General features: G+C 45.3%; 1 protein-coding gene across 10 annotated transcripts in view; it reads right to left on the reverse strand.

Moving 5' to 3' along the window:
• The window catches only part of LOC142151281 (uncharacterized), a 124,750-nt gene that overhangs the window by 80,977 nt on the left and 26,781 nt on the right, over nucleotides 1-16,992 (reverse strand). For all 10 annotated transcript variants that reach the window (XM_075206767.1, XM_075206768.1, XM_075206764.1 and 7 more), the window contains exons 5-7: nucleotides 14,912-15,034; nucleotides 13,110-13,232; nucleotides 12,875-12,994 (exon numbers count right to left, since the gene is read on the reverse strand). In XM_075206767.1, coding sequence (XP_075062868.1) covers nucleotides 12,875-12,994; nucleotides 13,110-13,232; nucleotides 14,912-15,034 — 366 coding nt within the window. The remainder of the gene's footprint in view (nucleotides 1-12,874; nucleotides 12,995-13,109; nucleotides 13,233-14,911; nucleotides 15,035-16,992) is intronic.

Genomic DNA, 16,992 nt, shown 5'->3' on the forward strand with positions numbered 1-16,992 from the left:
CCCGTTCCCGACATAATGACAGAAAGACAGTACTAGCTGTGTGCTATGGGAGTGGCTTTTTGACCATTCCTTTTGTATCCACCCATGACAATGCACTCTTGGAGGCAAAACAGAGGGCCGTGACCCCACCAGCAGCGAAACCCAAACCTCCTTGTAGGGGTCCTTGGTGAAAACAAGGGTTTTGTTATTTTCAGCACCAATCCAGGTTGGTTTACATGAATCCACTACACCCCTCAGCACTGTGACAGTATACGTTGGTCTACTCAGCACCTCCTGCAACACTTCATTGGCAGGGAGGAAAAGGAAGAGGCCAGTCAGAACTGGCTTATACAGCTCCTTCAAGGTCTCTCAAGTCATCTATATAAGTTTTAAAATACTCTGGGTAGCCAGCTTCCTCCCGTTGTTCTGGTACAGTCCCTACAAGTGCAGTTGCACCTTCAAAGCTTCAAATGTCTGCTTTGCCTAAGTATGATGGGGACCCTAAGTCCTTTAGATGTTTCCTTAATTAATTTGCAATCCAGTTCAACCTTCTGCCTGGGAATTTTTCCTATGAGAATGGGAAAGTGGCTTAAATTATAACCTACTTTCTGGTCAAGTCCTTGCCTGGGTCGCCCCGCTTTGGGAGCACTATAATCCACTTCTAAATAAATAAACCTCATTTTTGGTGTCCGGCAAACAAATCTTTGATGAACCTTGTTGTATTTTTCCCTGGCTACTGCGTGGATACTTCGCCTTCACCAGGTAACTGGCACTATGGGCCAATATGTTGTGTAGTTCTGGATTTTGGCTTCAGAATTACAATGGAATAATCATGCTCTGGTTGCGACTTTGTAGCAAGAGCCATCTGACCGTATTAGGAATGAGCTTCCGTCTACCCTTGATGACATCTGCTCTAGGGAGTGCGCTCTAGAAAGGGAGGCATCCTATATTCCAGTCAATTGGCACCCCACTTTCAGATTTCACTGGTACCTGTTAAGGAATCCATGCAACTGGGGCGCTCCCACTTGACTTCTTTAAAACGAGAAAGGAGGTTAAAAATAATCTATGTCAGAGGTACAAACATCCTCCTCTGTTCCCCCCACCCCTATTGGCAACACTAGGGGAGTACCTGGAGGTCACCCCTGCCGCACTCCTGTCCCACCTGTGGGAGATCCGGGCAGAGTCTTCAGACTACCAGCACTACAGCTCCCCTCCATCTCCTCCCACCTTTTGGATGTAAGATGAGGATAGTGGGGTATCCCCCCTGCTGAGATAAGAACACCAGTCTAACTAGCAGCACATTGACTTCTGCCAGCTCTGACTCTCTTGCAGTGGACACACAGCTGTCCTCGTTCACCCCCCTGCTTCCTCATTGCACCCCTTGCATTGCTTCGGGGTACCCCCACAAGCTGGATCACCTCCACTACGGTCTATAAAGATTATCATTGGTTCTCCAATTAAACAAACACCAATACTTCTGCTACAAGGATTCTCTCATATCACAATCCGGACCACTTCGTTTTTAGTACACCAGGCTTCCACAAGCTCAACATCACTATACCACCAAGCTTGGGCACCAGCCACTGAGGTTTGTACCTGTGGACACAAATCCTGAGTTCTTTGTCTCCCTCTGCCACCTCCTCTCCTCTCAGGCTGGGGATGACTTGATGCAGAGTGTGCCCATGCACCCCTCCTAGCACTGAGATCTACACTACGGAGCAGCCGACCTCCATCCTCTACGCTTTTCTCCCTTTCTGTTAATCCCCACCTTTACTACGATGCCAAGAGGGGGGAAGAAACCCCCAGGTGGCGACCTCCTTCCCTACCTCTCCAGAAACAAGACGCCTGCCAAACAAAGCAATGACATACCTGAGTCATCTCCTGGACACTCTGATTCAGATCCCGACGATGACGATCAGTCACCTATCACCCGTCGGGATTTTTTATCCCTCCTCAAAGAGGTAAGGGATGTCAAAACATCTGTACAGGCTCTCCATTCCCTGAAAGCCGACGTTGTTGAAATTGGGGATAGAACAAATCACCTGGAGCATCGGGTTGAAGAAGTGGTGACCTGCCAACAGTCGTTTCAAACTAATCTCCATGAAATGCGAAATGACATCACCCAGCTACAAGATGGCCAGGAAGATCAGGACAACCGTGCTCGACGTAACAACCTGAGAATTTGGGGGATCCCAGAACAGGTTGAACCCACCCACCTGGAACTCTACCTTAAGAAACTTTTTACCAAGCTCTCCCCCTCGACTCCTGAAGATCAACTTCTTCTCGATCGAGCCCATCGAGCACTGAGACCTCGCTCCCAAGATCCATCTCAACCTAGGGATGTTATCCTCAGATTACACTACTTTACAGCAAAAGAAGCCATCATGAAAGAGGTCCGCCGGCTTCAGATGATCACTTTCGACAACTCCAACTTACAAATCTTCCAGGATTTATCCCCCCTTACCCTGGCCAAACGGAGAGACCTCAAGCCCTTTACTACACTTCTCCGGAAACGAAACATCAAATACCGCTGGGAGTTCCCCTTTCGTATTCTAGTATGGCACCAGGGATCAATGCTTACGGCCAGGACTCTTCCTGAAGCTCAATCTCTAATTCCCAAACTTGGCATCACCACCAATAACGCTGACCTTCCCGTGGACTCTCCTCTTCCCCAGAGATCACAAAGACCGTCCACACGTGAAGCCCCCCGTTCAGAGTGGACCACAGTTCCTGGGACCTCGGCATCGCCAACTGGATCTTCAGGGACTTGACTCTGCTTATCAGGTTTTATCTTTTTGTCTCTTTCTCCCTCTCATTCCCCTTCTTCACTGTTTGGATCCAGGGCTGATCACGGAAGAAAGACTGTCTACACGCCACTTAGGTATCCCCGCCTTCTGTGGGATCCCACTTGTGCCTTAAGCTCATAACCCTATGTTGACTATTTTGCTATAGGAGGCCTCCTATTTATCAGTTTGGTTTGATTTACTGTTGTTATGCCTGTTACACATGTTTTCACCATTATTATGTTGTTTTATATGTTTCTATATGTTGGGCCTCAACATCTGTTAGCTCCCCCTTCCCTAGGAAGTCTACATACTGTTTAAAGGCTCCCGCCTTTTGCGGGACCTCACCCGTGCTTTTTGATGTTTCTATTATGCTACTATGTAGCTTTTGTAAGATTCTATCTGTTGGGGTCCATTATAGCTTATCTGTCCCCCCATACTGAAGGCTCGTATCCCATACTACATATCACCTAAGGGTTCCCGCCTTTCACGGGACCCCACCCGCTCTTTTGGCCTAGAGCTCTTCCCTGCCAGTTTTGACTCCGAAAGCCCTCCACCTACCTGCTTGGTTTAATACACTGTCGACAGGCCTGATTTACATGCTCGCACTATATTACAATGTTTTGATTGTGTGTTATTACCTGTCTGGCCTTAGATTCTGTTTCAGGCTCCCCCTTCTATTAAGGGTTGGTCTCCCAGACTCTCAGTGCTCAACAGTCCCTATTTTCTCCTGTGCCTCTGGCGGTGTCCTCTCTTTGCGCCTCCCTGTTATACTTGCCGTTTGGGCCACCACCGTGACGCCCACATGGTCAATTGACATCCTTTCTATTTTATTCCGGATGCCCCTGGGGAGGTGTGATGGGAGAGCACCAGAGGCTACAATGTTGTTTAGTTCATTACGAGTTAATGTAATATAAGTCCATTCTGTATAGTTTAAATAACTGGTTGTATTACTGTGTTATGCTACATACATTCCTTTATTCCTCACCATCTCTCCCCCTCTTATCTCCCATTACTCCCCCTTTCTACTACCCCCCTACCATAAGTTCCCCCTTCTATCTTCCCTCTCCATACTACCCGGCTGCTCCGCACATCACTTCATTATTCTTTCATTTCCAGCGCCCCATCTCAAAACCCTAGGAGGGTGCGCACTTCGCCCCCACTATTTGGACCCTCCTGATGCATCCTTTGGATGTTCTGCCACTCCCCCCGGGAGCTTTAGGCTCCCTTGCTGACCTATGTGCCTTATTGGCTCATAGCCTCCCTTCCCAATGTCGGCACCACAGGTCCCGGCCTATTCCGCCGTGTGACCACCTCCCTCCACCCTCCCTTCGTCCCCTTCTCCCCGCCCCCTTCCTTACTCAAATAGACCACAATAAGCTAAGGATCTTTTTTGCTCCATTCTCCACTATATGTGCCCCAAGAACCACTCAGATACCACGTCAGGTTTACTCAGATCTCCCACCTTACCCTTTGATCTCTTGCTCTCATTTTATCTTCCTCTCTCTCATCGCACATGGGTCTTAGGGTCCTTTCCCTTAATGTAAAAGGGTTAAATAGTCCCCAGAAACTAAGTAAACTTCACGTGACCCTTAAATATCATAGGGGAGACCTAATTTTCATACAGGAGACTCACTTTCTACATGACTCTCACCCCGAACTCCGCTCTAAATTATATCCCGACTCATACCATGCCTGTGATCACTCAGCTAAAAAACGGGGGGTCTCGATCTTACTGGCACGTCACCTCACGTTTGAGCTTAACAATTCTCTCGCTGACAAAGACGGACGTTATCTCATTCTGATAGGTAAGCTAAACAATAAGCTCTGTACACTAGTAAACGTTTATGCCCCTAACCAACACCAACACCGCTTCTTCACCAAACTAGATTCCTTATTGACTCGTTTTAGACAGGGGGATCTTATTGTAGCGGGCGACTTCAACACTGTTCTGAACACCACCATCGACCGTTCTGCCCCGGTGGCCGCTGTTCCGCTCTCAGCAGACCCACAATCCACTAAATCCCTCCTCAGTCTCATGAAATCCCAGCTTCTATATGACTCCTGGAGAGTGAAGGAGCCGACTACACGCGATTACACATTTTATTCTTCACCCCATGGCTCATACTCCCGTATAGATATGATCCTGCTCAGCCATGATTTGGCCCTAAACCTCCAGGCGGTCCAGATCCACCCATTGACTTGGTCTGACCATGCCCCTTTTACAATTGACATCTCTGACCTCCTACCCCGACCTCGCCCAATGACCTGGCGTCTTAATGACTCCCTTCTTCACAATACGAATATAGTATCTCAGATTAGGACTAGACTGGAGGACTACTTTGAGCTAAATGATATTCCAGAAGTCTCCAAAGCCACCTTATGGACTGCGCACAAAGCGGTCTTGAGGGGACACTTGATCAGCATGGCCTCCAGACACAAAAAAGAATACCTCACCCGAACCAATGAGCTCTCCATCCAACTTCAAACCCTGGAAGCCCAGCACAAAGCAACCCCTGATCCCGCAAACCTGACAGCCCTCCGGGAAACCAAAGCCAAACTAAACCTCCTTCTCTCTAAACAAGCGGCCACACGCCTTAAATGGCTCCGTCAGACTTTTTATGAAAAAGGAGACAAAGCTGACAAAATTCTTGCATCACGGCTGCGTACAGCTAGAACTCATAGAAATATTATTGCTATCCGTGATTCACATAACCAGTTAACTCACGATCCAGCAGATATCCGGTCAGCATTTCAACATTTTTACACTGCTCTTTATAACCTCCCGGCTCCCGCTTCCTCCCCAACACTGAAAACCCCCTCCGCCCTGATCACTGACTTTCTTGCCAAAGCCAAGCTACCTAAATTATCCCACCAAGCCCTTTCACTTCTCAATGAAGAGATCTCGACAGACGAGATCCATCAAGCCATCAAGGGACAAAAAAGTGGTAAATCCCCAGGCCCTGACGGCTTCACGGCCGCATACTACAAGAAATTTTCTGATTTGTTGGCCCCTCATCTCAAATCCCTTTATAACAACACTCTCCAAGGTGACCCTCTCCCATCAGAGATGCTGGAGGCCAAAATTGTAGTTATCCCTAAAGACGGTAAAGACCCGCTCCACTGTGCTAGCTACAGGCCAATCTCTCTCCTCAATCTCGATTTGAAAATTTATGCCAAAATCCTAGCAAACCATCTGAATGCCTTCCTCCCTTCTCTGATCCAGTATGACCAAGTAGGGTTTATCCCGGGACGCCAGGCGAGGGACAATACCAGACGTGCCATTGACATCATCCATATTACAAATTCCAGGAGATCCCCAACTATTATGCTCTCTCTGGATGCTGAAAAAGCATTTGACAGGATCTCTTGGGACTTTATGAAAGCGGCTCTTGAGTCGTTCGGCTTCGCTGGCGACTTCCTCACTGGCGTCCTAGCATTATACACCACCCCTACTGCTAAAGTCCTGGTTAATGGCACTCCCTCAGAATCATTCTCCATTCGAAATGGAACACGACAGGGTTGCCCCCTTTCCCCTCTGATATTTGCTCTGATAATTGAACCTCTGGCTTCCCAAGTTAGGTCTAATCCTAGCATACAGGGGGTCAAGGTGGGTAATACGAACTCCAAGATCTCACTCTTTGCAGACGATATCCTCCTATCACTTACCCAACCGGGGATCTCCTTGCCCAACCTATAGGCCATCCTTCAGAACTACAGCGATGTTTCGGGCTATAAGATAAACTACACCAAGTCAGAGGCCATGCTGCTTTACGTTTCTCCTCGGGATACCGAGCTCCTCCGGGCTAACTTTAATTTCAAATGGCAGAACAGGAAGATCAAATACCTGGGGGTTTTCCTCACTTCTCGCTATGACCTCCTCTTTCGTGAGAATTTCCTACCCCTTTTCTCCAAGACGCAATCAGACCTGACCTCCTGGAACCGCCTTATTATTTCGTGGCTGGGCAGGATCATAGCTGTCAAAATGAACATACTCCCCAAATGGCTGTACCTCTTCCAAACCCTTCCGGTAGCTGTCCCTGCCTCTTTCCTTGCCAACATCCAGAAGGCCCTTAACCGCTTTATTTGGAACCATAGACCTCCTAGAGTCTCATCCAATATCTTAAAACGACCAATCCCTGGAGGAGGAAGAGGCCTTCCCGACATTAAATTATACTACTTGGCATCCCACCTTTCGCAAATCGTTGCCTCCTACGCTCCCTCTGGCTCCACTGCATGGCTTGATATAGAATCGGCCCATCTAACCCTGCCCGATCTCTCCTCTCTCTGGGGCGTATCTCCCGCCCGTCGCCCCCCTGCTGTTAGAGCACTGCCTTCTATCAAATTTGATGCTATGCTCTGGGACTCCAACTCCTTCAAACTAAAACTTTCAACTGCAATATCTCCTTTAACCCCCATCTGGCATAACCCGGTGTTCCCTCCTGGATCTGCCTCTACAACCCACCGTAACTGGTCTCGTGCAGGGCTTAAATTTCCAGTAGATTTTTCCAAACAGGGCCGCTGGCTTTCGCTAGCGGATCTCCAACCCCAATCCCCGTCCCAAATCCTCAGCCCCTTTGAATTCTTCCAAATTAATCATTTCTTGCGATCCCTGCCACCAACCTATGTTCTTAGGGACCTTACTCCATTTGAATCTCTTTGTAGAAAACATCCCTTGGACAAGGGCATGATTTCTCAAATATATAGCATTCTTCTCACTTCTGCCCTTCCCTCTCCAAACCCTCATGAAGACGAGTGGGAAAAGGACCTTGGTCCTCCCCCGGATGAAGAGGCTTGGGAGGACATGAGACTGGGGATAGCTAAATGCTCCATATCAACTAAACTCAAGGAAACCTCTTACAAAATTTATTACCGTTGGTATTACACTCCCACAAGACTCCATAGAATGTTTCCCTCTTCCTCGCCCTGCTGTTGGCGGGACTGTGGCCAAAGGGGTAAGATGTTTCATATTTGGTGGTCTTGCCCGATTATCACCACCTTCTGGGACTCAGTCCATAGTTTCCTAAATACCCTTTTTGAAGCTCCTATCCCGAAAGATCCCTGGATATTTCTTTTATGTTACACTCCCCAAGACCTGGACAAATTCTCCAAGAAATTAACTGCCCACATCCTGACAGCAGCCAAATCACTCATAGCCCTTAATTGGAAAAAGACCTCACCTCCATCCCTTTTGGCTCTCAAGAAGCAGATTTGGCACGTGGCCGCTATGGAGGAGATTACGTACTACCTCCACGATAGAGGCCACGTCTTCAGTCAAGTCTGGGCTCCATGGCTAGCCGTGGAACACACCTTCCCCCCTCAACGCTCCACGTCCTCCGACCTGACCCATGTGCGATGACCCTAACTCTTCCCGACACATATCTCCCTCTCTGCTATAGGCTCAACACACCCTAGTTATCCTCTAAATACTTACAGTGCTTATCTTTGTGGTCCTACCCCCCTCACCCCTCCCCCACAATCCATTTTGTTCCTACACCCATTTTATATTACTCTTTAAAAATGTAAAAACCGGTCATTTTTGTCTAAAGGTTTCCTAATATGCGATACACCACAATAACTGTTGTGATTTTACTGTGCATGCTACACAGTGTTATCGTTTTGCTGTCTGTATTTTCTTGATTGACCACTGAAAATAAAAAATTATAAAAAAATAAAAAAAATAATCTATGTCTCTACTGTGCAGAACCTGGACATCTGTTTGAATCTTGTCCCAAACGTCTGGGAAACTCCAAAGTCTGACTGGTATCAGAGAGACCATGTCAGGTACATCCACACACTATCCCACTTCTGATGTCAGGGCCAGCTTTCCTATTCCGGTTACCCTATTCCACACTGTTGAGTCTATCACAATGACTTTTGGATTCTGGTGCAGATGGCAATTTCATTTCTGCATTCTAAGTTTCAAAGCTGTCGCTTCCAACTCATGTCATGGAGACAGCCGTCTTCTCGACTGTTATTGAAGTATTTGCATGGGGGCCTCAATGACGCTCTCAGTGCTTTCAAAAAGTTTGACCTCCTTATCTTCCTTTGTTTGCATTTGTAGAGATTACTCATGTCTTACTCTTCCTCATGATGTTACAGAGCTTGTTACAGCCTGTCCCATTTGTGCCTGATAAAAAGTTCAGCGCTAGACACCTTTTGGCCCTTTATTTATTCTACCAAGATGAAGTGTGCCGGGAATGCTCTCTTGTCACTCAGCATTTAATTTACTCATTGGAGGAATATATGAGGGTAAGAAGAAAGGTGAAATTACGAAAAAAACTTTCTCAAGCTTTAATTTTTCTGGCAAATTATATTGGGAAAAGGCCAGAGATTTTCTCTGCACTTTTTAGCTATATGGATACCGGGCGTTTAGAGGTAAGGCCTAGCTTCAATATAATGGGCTGATTAGGCTGAGAAAAGTGGCCTGTCTGGGTAGGGAAATTAGGACATCAGTTTGTGGATTAGAATGGGTGTACCCACAAACGGTTGGTATCTGTCCTTTCCAGGGGCTGCTGGCATGCTTAGTCAAGTGAGGGCACCAGTGGAAAATAGGAGATTTGTGTATTAGCAGTTTAACGATGATCAATTTAATTGGAGACTCTTCTGAAGGTTTTTGGTATAACTGTTCAGGTTGTAGGAGATGACAAACCCTCGCAAGTGGGGCAATAGAGTAGACAGGCTAAAACAAATGGCATGACACCAAAATGGCTATCGAAGTGATGAATCCTGCCTGGGCTTAGGCACTATCAGGATAAGGAGTCAGCTGTATTGTGGGTGGTGGGACAGTAGGAACCTAAGTTTTTAACCGGAAGTTTGCACAGACGTAAATTCCCGTGATCTCTGGCAGCACTTCTCAGATAATTGAATCTGCCCCTTAGAGTGGGTGGTGAAGGAGGAGATGGGTATAAGTTTGATCATTCATTATTTGGGCGATTTTATTTTTACTGGTGTGGCCCATGTGTATTTTAGAAAATGGCATTTCTCTGGTTTCCATGCTGTAATGCCACTGGAGGGCTCCAGCAGTGACAGCAGGGAGACTGCAGCCCTGGAATCTGGCCACTTACCTTCTGGAATAGATTTCAGCTTCGAGGGAGTAGCCAGACCCTGGAGAAGGTCTCCTGGTAGTATTTTGGGCAGGTAATTTAAAGATAGAATCCCCCAGTCCAGACTTAGTGGTGCCAGGGTGAAGATGGGGGCGGAGCCCCTCCCCATTCCCTCATCTTAGGGTTGGGTGCAGGTCCCCATGATGGGTGCAGTACTGTTGAGCACTATGGAGCAGGTTACGAGTCATTTCAGTATTCTTTTGGATATGACCAAGAGTCTGAGACCATCCATAGCATTTTTGGGACTAGAAGTACTATTCAGATAGAGAGCAGGCTTCAACTGGACAAGCTGTCAGCTTGGCAGAGGGATATTGTTTTTAGTGGAGAAATAGATAGGTTCACAGATCCGGCAGACTCTGTGGGTTCTGGTGCATTTTCTTCAGGGTAGGTGTTGTGCTGGGAAGTTGCCAGGGAGTTATACAGAACCTCACATCCTTAAGCTTTTTATTATCATGCTGGCGATGGAGTTACAGGAAGAATATTTTTGTGACAAACAAGTGAGTTTTCATTGTGTGGACATGAGTGCAGTTGTCACTATTAATCATTTGTTTTCTTCACCACGGAGATTAAATTTGTTCAGGCATCTTGTCCTCCTACGTTTGCACTGTAACATGTTTTCATGTTACACACATGCTTAGAGTGATAAACGCTGTGGTTTGCACTTGGGCTTTTTTCCATGTAGGCAAAATATGTTTGCTGGACGTGGACGCAGATGAAACGGATTTCACCTGCTCATAATTACTTTGGCAGATCAGAAAGTTGTAGGAAGTAGCAGCGTGGGACGGACGCTGGGCGACAGTACCGGGGAGCCGCATAGTATAGTGTGTTAGGAATGTCATAGCTGGGTTGTGTTACTATTGGGCTATTCCAGCGAACAAGAGCATACTGGGATTCTGTTCCAATTCCTGGGTGATTTGTAGAGAAGCATCTGTGACCAGCACTTTGCATGTTTAGCTTTTCTTATTAAGCACCATGGGATAAGGGACCTGATTAAGGACTTTATAGTTACTCAGGTCATAAAAGGGTACAGATCAGAAGAGATGCCAGAAGGTCAGTCTCTTTTGAAACCCTGGTAGTTATAGGTTCAGTACTGGAGCAAGTATGGATTTCAGCATGTGAGCAAAAGTGGTTTGAGCTGACCTTTTCTCTGGCTGGTTTTGGGAACTTGAGGACAGGCAAATTGGTTTGCAGGTCTAAGGAGTTTATTTATTAACATCCAGCAAAAAGACTGTTTTATATCACCAAGGCGACTGAGCGACAGTCAGCTGCCTCAGCGAGTGGGGTGTTGTGGAGCATCCTGGTGTCATCTATTGGTGGTCTGGTGTTGTGGGTGTTCTTGACTTCTTTGTTATTCCCCTAGAATGAAGGAGTTGCCTGGAGATGTTTGTCTTGTTTGTTGTCTTGTGATGCTGCTCTAGATAGGATGGAGTGGTCACCGACTGGCTTCTAGCTGGTGTTCTTTGGAGCGGAGTGGTTGTTTGTAGGTTTGTTTGTGAGGTTATTTCTCTTTAGTCTCCGTAGGTCTTTGGCGCACACAGGTTATTGTGTTTATAGCCCATTGGCTTTTGTAGTTCTTTTGTATCTCTAGCTTTTCAATTAGTAGCACTGAGGCCTGCTTAAGCCCTAATGCTTGGTTTAATAGCTGATATAGCCTTTACTCATAGTGGCACGTACACCAGTTTGTGTAGCCTATCTTCCATGAAATCACTCTGCACATGACCAGAAAGTGAGGGCACACAAGTGCTCCTATGCAGAGTTGCTCGAATTTGGGTCGGGAGAGGGAATGGAGCAACTACAGGCTGAGTACAATAAAAGTATGTTTACACAAACGCAACTCATGCAGACACACACAGATGTACGACTGTTAGGTCTCTTGTAACTGTTATAGGGTAGGTGTGTTGTGGGGGGTGACTAGCCTCAGCGATACTGGCCCACAGTGGTGTGGGTTAACTTACCCCTTCTTTGGGCCAGTCTGAGGGGATATACACATGTGTGACCAGGCTAGCTGATTCACGCTATGCTAGGTGCAAATTCACATCGCTTGTTTAGGTTTCTTTTATTAGGATTAGGGAGAAAAGAAAATTCTGCATGTACAGTAAAATACAGGCTTAGCCTCCCTGCCGGTTATAGTTCTGTTGCCCTGCAATTGCTGTGCCTGCTCTGAGTCTGAAATTCTGCTGTTTGACCACCTGTTACCTGACCTTTTTTTGGCATTGTTATTTGGATCACTCTTGTTTGCTGCCTGCTCTTGACCCTTCGGCTTTGTACATGGGCTACTATTGGTTGCTGCCTGCCCCCTATCTTCTGACCTGAATTGGGACTCTGCTTGTATGCTTCTGACCTTCGACTTCTGGCCTGGCTCCAATTACTGCTCACTCTAACCCCTAGAGTTGCGCTCCAGCCTCCTTCTCCTCGCTACCTGTCCCTTCAGTATAAATGTAGACGTCTGTTCCTTTTGTAAAAGCTTATGCAGGATTCGGGAAGCCCTAACACTTACTGTTTGCATTTATATTAAATGTATCATAGAGCATGTTAAGAAAAAATCTGGCAAACAGACATTTGTGAAAAAGCTGGCTCAAGAACAAATTGTAAGATTTGGAAGACTAATTAAGTATATTGAGTTCCGATTGGGGTCAAAGGGCAAATATTTTGACCAGGCTGGGCAACCTGGCATTAGTTTTGCAGGGCATTTGGGCGAAGGTGCCCCACCAGTCACATAAACAATCTGCATCCTTCCCTCACCCCTGCTGTATGATACAATTAGACAAGCACCTACGGAGGAGAATAGAGGCTAGCAGAGAGAACACTATTTACACAAGGTGCTATCCCAACTGCAGTTTCGTATTTCTAGATGTAAAAGTGGCAGCAAAACAAAAGTCAGATCATTGGCTTGTAAGAAGGCCTGACTAAATACTTGTGCTGTCACAACATTCATGTGAATTACAATGATTTCAATGACTTAAAGCAACCAATGCCCAGGTTAATGCATACATTACAGCAAGTTACCTTCGCAGTTCTTTTCGTCCACAAGGCGATATTCGTCTGGGCATAAACACTCGTAACCAATCTTAAGATCATTGCACTTGTGCGAGCAGCCCCCATTGTTTCTCAAACACTCATTTACACCTAGGTAAAAGGAGACAACAGCACTTGTGAATACAGAAGAAGCCTGCAGAGAAGCTTTAGAAAATGTGATGGTCCTTATGTACCAAGTGGTTTCATAAAAATTTGCTGCACTCACCACATTTCGTAAGTGGTTCATCTGTCCAGTCTCTGCAGTCTCTGACTCTGTCACACACTTTATCCAGGGGGATACATTCTCCACTGTGACACTTGAATGTGTTGGGACCCACACATGGTGTCACTGGTTCAAGAAAAGAAAGATAACACAATGAAGAACATTAGCCTGATTCATTACTCCAGCAGTGGCAGAGGACCTTTCATCCACATGTTAACATATGCAGAATATCTGTTTGGCCGCATAGATTGGAAGTGGAGGGAAGTCACTTTCATCACCTAGGTCTGGGCCCTTGCATGCTAATGAGGATCCTTGCACTCTATTCTTCCCCTTCGGCCTATGTGAGAGTTAACAACCTCCATCCTCAACCTTTACAACATAAGAAATGGGACACACCAAGGCAGCGCTATCTTTTCTTTGCATGTATTGAATCTACACCTACATTAGTGGTCTAAAATAAGGTTCTCCTCACCAAAACAATTGCGGCATACACAGATGCACTACCATGTTTTACTGACCACCGGTCTCCTAAATCTGCTAACTGAGATTAATGGGGAAGCACAGACATTAATATAAATGAAAGATTACTGCCAAAGCGTGTATGTGAAACGCGTTGGGTCTGTATTTTTTTTTCCTGGTGTTTGTTCTAAGACACAAGAACCCAAGTATAAAATTCATCTGAATATGATACTATACTTCTGATCACCAGAAAAATATATTTTTGAACCCTCCCAGCTATACCTGCAGTACAGATAGGAAAGTGCTATGTTGCTTCACATCTTTTGGTCATAGTCAAGGTTTAAATCTATTGGTAGAGAGTAATCCCTTCCATATCCACAATCACAGGAATCCATTAGACTGCTTGCTTGTACGTTTACACCATAGTACATTAAGGGGGGGTTCAATTTCCCCTAGATTAATGCAGAGTTAATCCTACTACCGGTATTACGGTAAATTTAACCCGGCTTTCTGCTCGCAGCTCAAAAAGCCGGGGTTTAAAGTACAGTAAAAACGGTATTTAAGCGCACTATTACCATAATAACGATAATAGTGCGCAAGACTCCCCTAAGACTGGGCAATATTAAAAAAATCCCTTTTGCAGTATCTCCTTAACTCTGTGAAAGCGGTCACATATCCCTTTTCGGGAAAACAAAAATGTATCTGTACAATAAAGTTCTGTGTGCTTAAAGAGAAGAAAACAAAACCGATAGAGGATTTGAATCTCAAAACACAGGGCAAACAGTTTACCTGGATTAAGGTCCAGCACACTTTAGCCTACATAAAAATACTAGCTTCCTGATAGGAAAGATAAACTATGCTAGTTAATAGAAGATGTTGTGTTGGGTTCCTGTTCTCTTTAGAATCCTATATCACAACATCCCTCCTGTGTAATGTTAAAAAATATAAATATAGAATTGCAAAGAAAGCCTAAAAGGCGACTACTATCTACAGCTTCCCTACCACCGAGAATTATTATCCTAAGGTGGACATTCCCCTAGCTGAAGAAACAAGGGCTGCTACTTGAGTTTTTTCCTGGGCCTCTGTCATTTCTTTAATACCGGCAAAGCAATAAAGGTCACTGTGGCGGCATGGGGATTGGGAGCTATAAGCTTAACAGAGAGATCTGCAGAAAAAGGCTGCATGGAACAGGTGCTAAAACAGCTTTGGGTCAATATTTTGTATATGGCAGATTTCTGGATCTCTGAAGAATGTATCAAAAATGTAAAATAAGACATTCAGAGTTGCTGTAAAATGCCTGTGTTTCTCATTTCATTGACAACAGTTTTGACAGGCAGAACACTCACCATTTACACAGCCAATCTCATCACTAAGGTCTTTGCAGTCAAACTCTTGGTTGCATTGTTGGGTGCTGTTTATACACCTCCAGTCATTACACTGAAATTGATCTGGGCTGCAAGTTGGTTTTTCTGTAAAGATAAAGAGACAAAATAACAAAAATAAGCAACCAGCACCTCACTGTATGTCACCCGTCAGCCAGAAGAATATATTGATCATGAAATGTCCCACATAGTGGCACAGTGCTTTCAATCAGATTTGGCCTTGTAGTCATAACCTCCCTCGCACTTCCACCTCTTGTGTATGCATTTACCGCTGTCACCACGGAGCTCCAGAGAGGAGCAGGGTCTCTCAGTTGTGATTGGCTCACAGGTTTTTTTCGAGCCATCTGCACAGTCAGTCTTTCCATCACAGGACCAGTGTTTTGGGGATACAGACGGTAGAGTTCTTGCATTTGAAATATGATGGATGTACATCATTCTTTGATGAACACAGCTGTATTTCCACCTGGCTGCTGCAGGGATACCTCGCCTTCACCAGATATCTGGCATAGTGGGCCAATGTGTCGTGCAGTTCTGGATCTTGGATTCAGGATTACAGTGGAATAATGATGCTCTGATTGTGACTCTCTGACAAGGGCCATCTGACCAAATTAAGAATGAGCTGGCCTTTCAGGAGATTCCTACTTCATGACATCTGCTCTAGAAAGAAAGGCATCCCATAATCTTCCAGTCAAGTTGGCACCCCGCTTTCAGATTCCGCTGGTACCTTCTGATGAACCCATGCAACTGGTGCACTCCCACTTGACTCCTGAGGAATGAGAAAGGAGGCTAAAAAAATTCTCTGTCTCTACTGTGCAGAACCTGGACATATGTTCAAATTTTGTCCCAAATGTCTGGAAAACTCCAAAGCCTGACTGTAATCAGAGAGGCCATGTCAGGTACATCCACCCACTCTTCCACTTCTGATGCCAGTGCCAGTTTTATTATTCCGGTTACCCTATTCCGCGCTGTTGAGTCTATTACAATGCCTGTCTTTTTGGATTCTGTTGCAGATGGCAATTTCATTTCTGCATCCTTTGCATGGAAGCTAGTGCTTCTCACTCACGTCATGGAGACACCACTCTTCTCGATGACTATTGCAATTACTTGCATGGGGGTCTCAATGCCACTCTTAATGCCTTCAAAAGGTTTGATCTCCTTCTTATCTTCCTGTCTCTCTACGTCTGTGAAGCTTCATATACCTCTTCAATATGTTCTGCATCCTTAGCTTTGAAGCTGTCCTCCTGGAAACACCTATCTCCTCGACTGCTATTGCAAGTACTCGCATGTGGGCCTCCTTTTCATGTTCCTGTGTCTCTGTTTCCATGAAGCTTTATATACCTCTTCAATAGGTTGCATTCACTGATGTTTTTTTTTATAAGGAAAAGGCAGAAGTGTTATCTTCATTCAGGTAAGTACCATGTTATGCCCTTTGGGTTATGTAATGCATTGTCAGGTTTCCAAAACTTTGTTAATTGAATATTTCAGGATCTTATAGCAATTTGTCATGGTATACCTAGACGATACTTTAATTTTCTCTTATGACATATAGAAGACATGTAACAGAAATTCTCACTCAACTTTGTGCATAGAATTTTTTTGTAAAATTAAGAAGTATGTCTTCTCAGCAAAACTACATTTCTTCTGGTATATTGTTTCAGCATCTGGTTTCCAGATGGATCTCGAGAAGATAGTAGCAGTCTTAAATTGGCCACAAGCCACTGGCTTTATAGTATATTCCTTGCTAGTAGTTCCAATCACAGCCTTGACATGGAAAAATGTCAATGCCAAGGTATTGCCAGTCGAAGCCATTGAAACCTTAATACACTTAAAAGGCGTTCCCATCTGCACCCATCTTTAGACAATTAGATGTGACCTGCCTGTTTTTTCTTAGAAGAAGAGCAGGTATTTGCAGTTGCAGTACGAGCAGTTCTGTTCCTCGAGTCACTTCAGGGAAGCTTCATAATTGCTTTTCATGAAAACTATGTCTGTACCTAATGGAGGGAGATTCTTTTCCTGTAACCATCTAAACACAAGAATCTTTTCTA

This window comes from Mixophyes fleayi, chromosome 4 (genome assembly GCF_038048845.1).
Source record: "Mixophyes fleayi isolate aMixFle1 chromosome 4, aMixFle1.hap1, whole genome shotgun sequence".
Taxonomy (NCBI): domain Eukaryota; kingdom Metazoa; phylum Chordata; class Amphibia; order Anura; family Limnodynastidae; genus Mixophyes; species Mixophyes fleayi.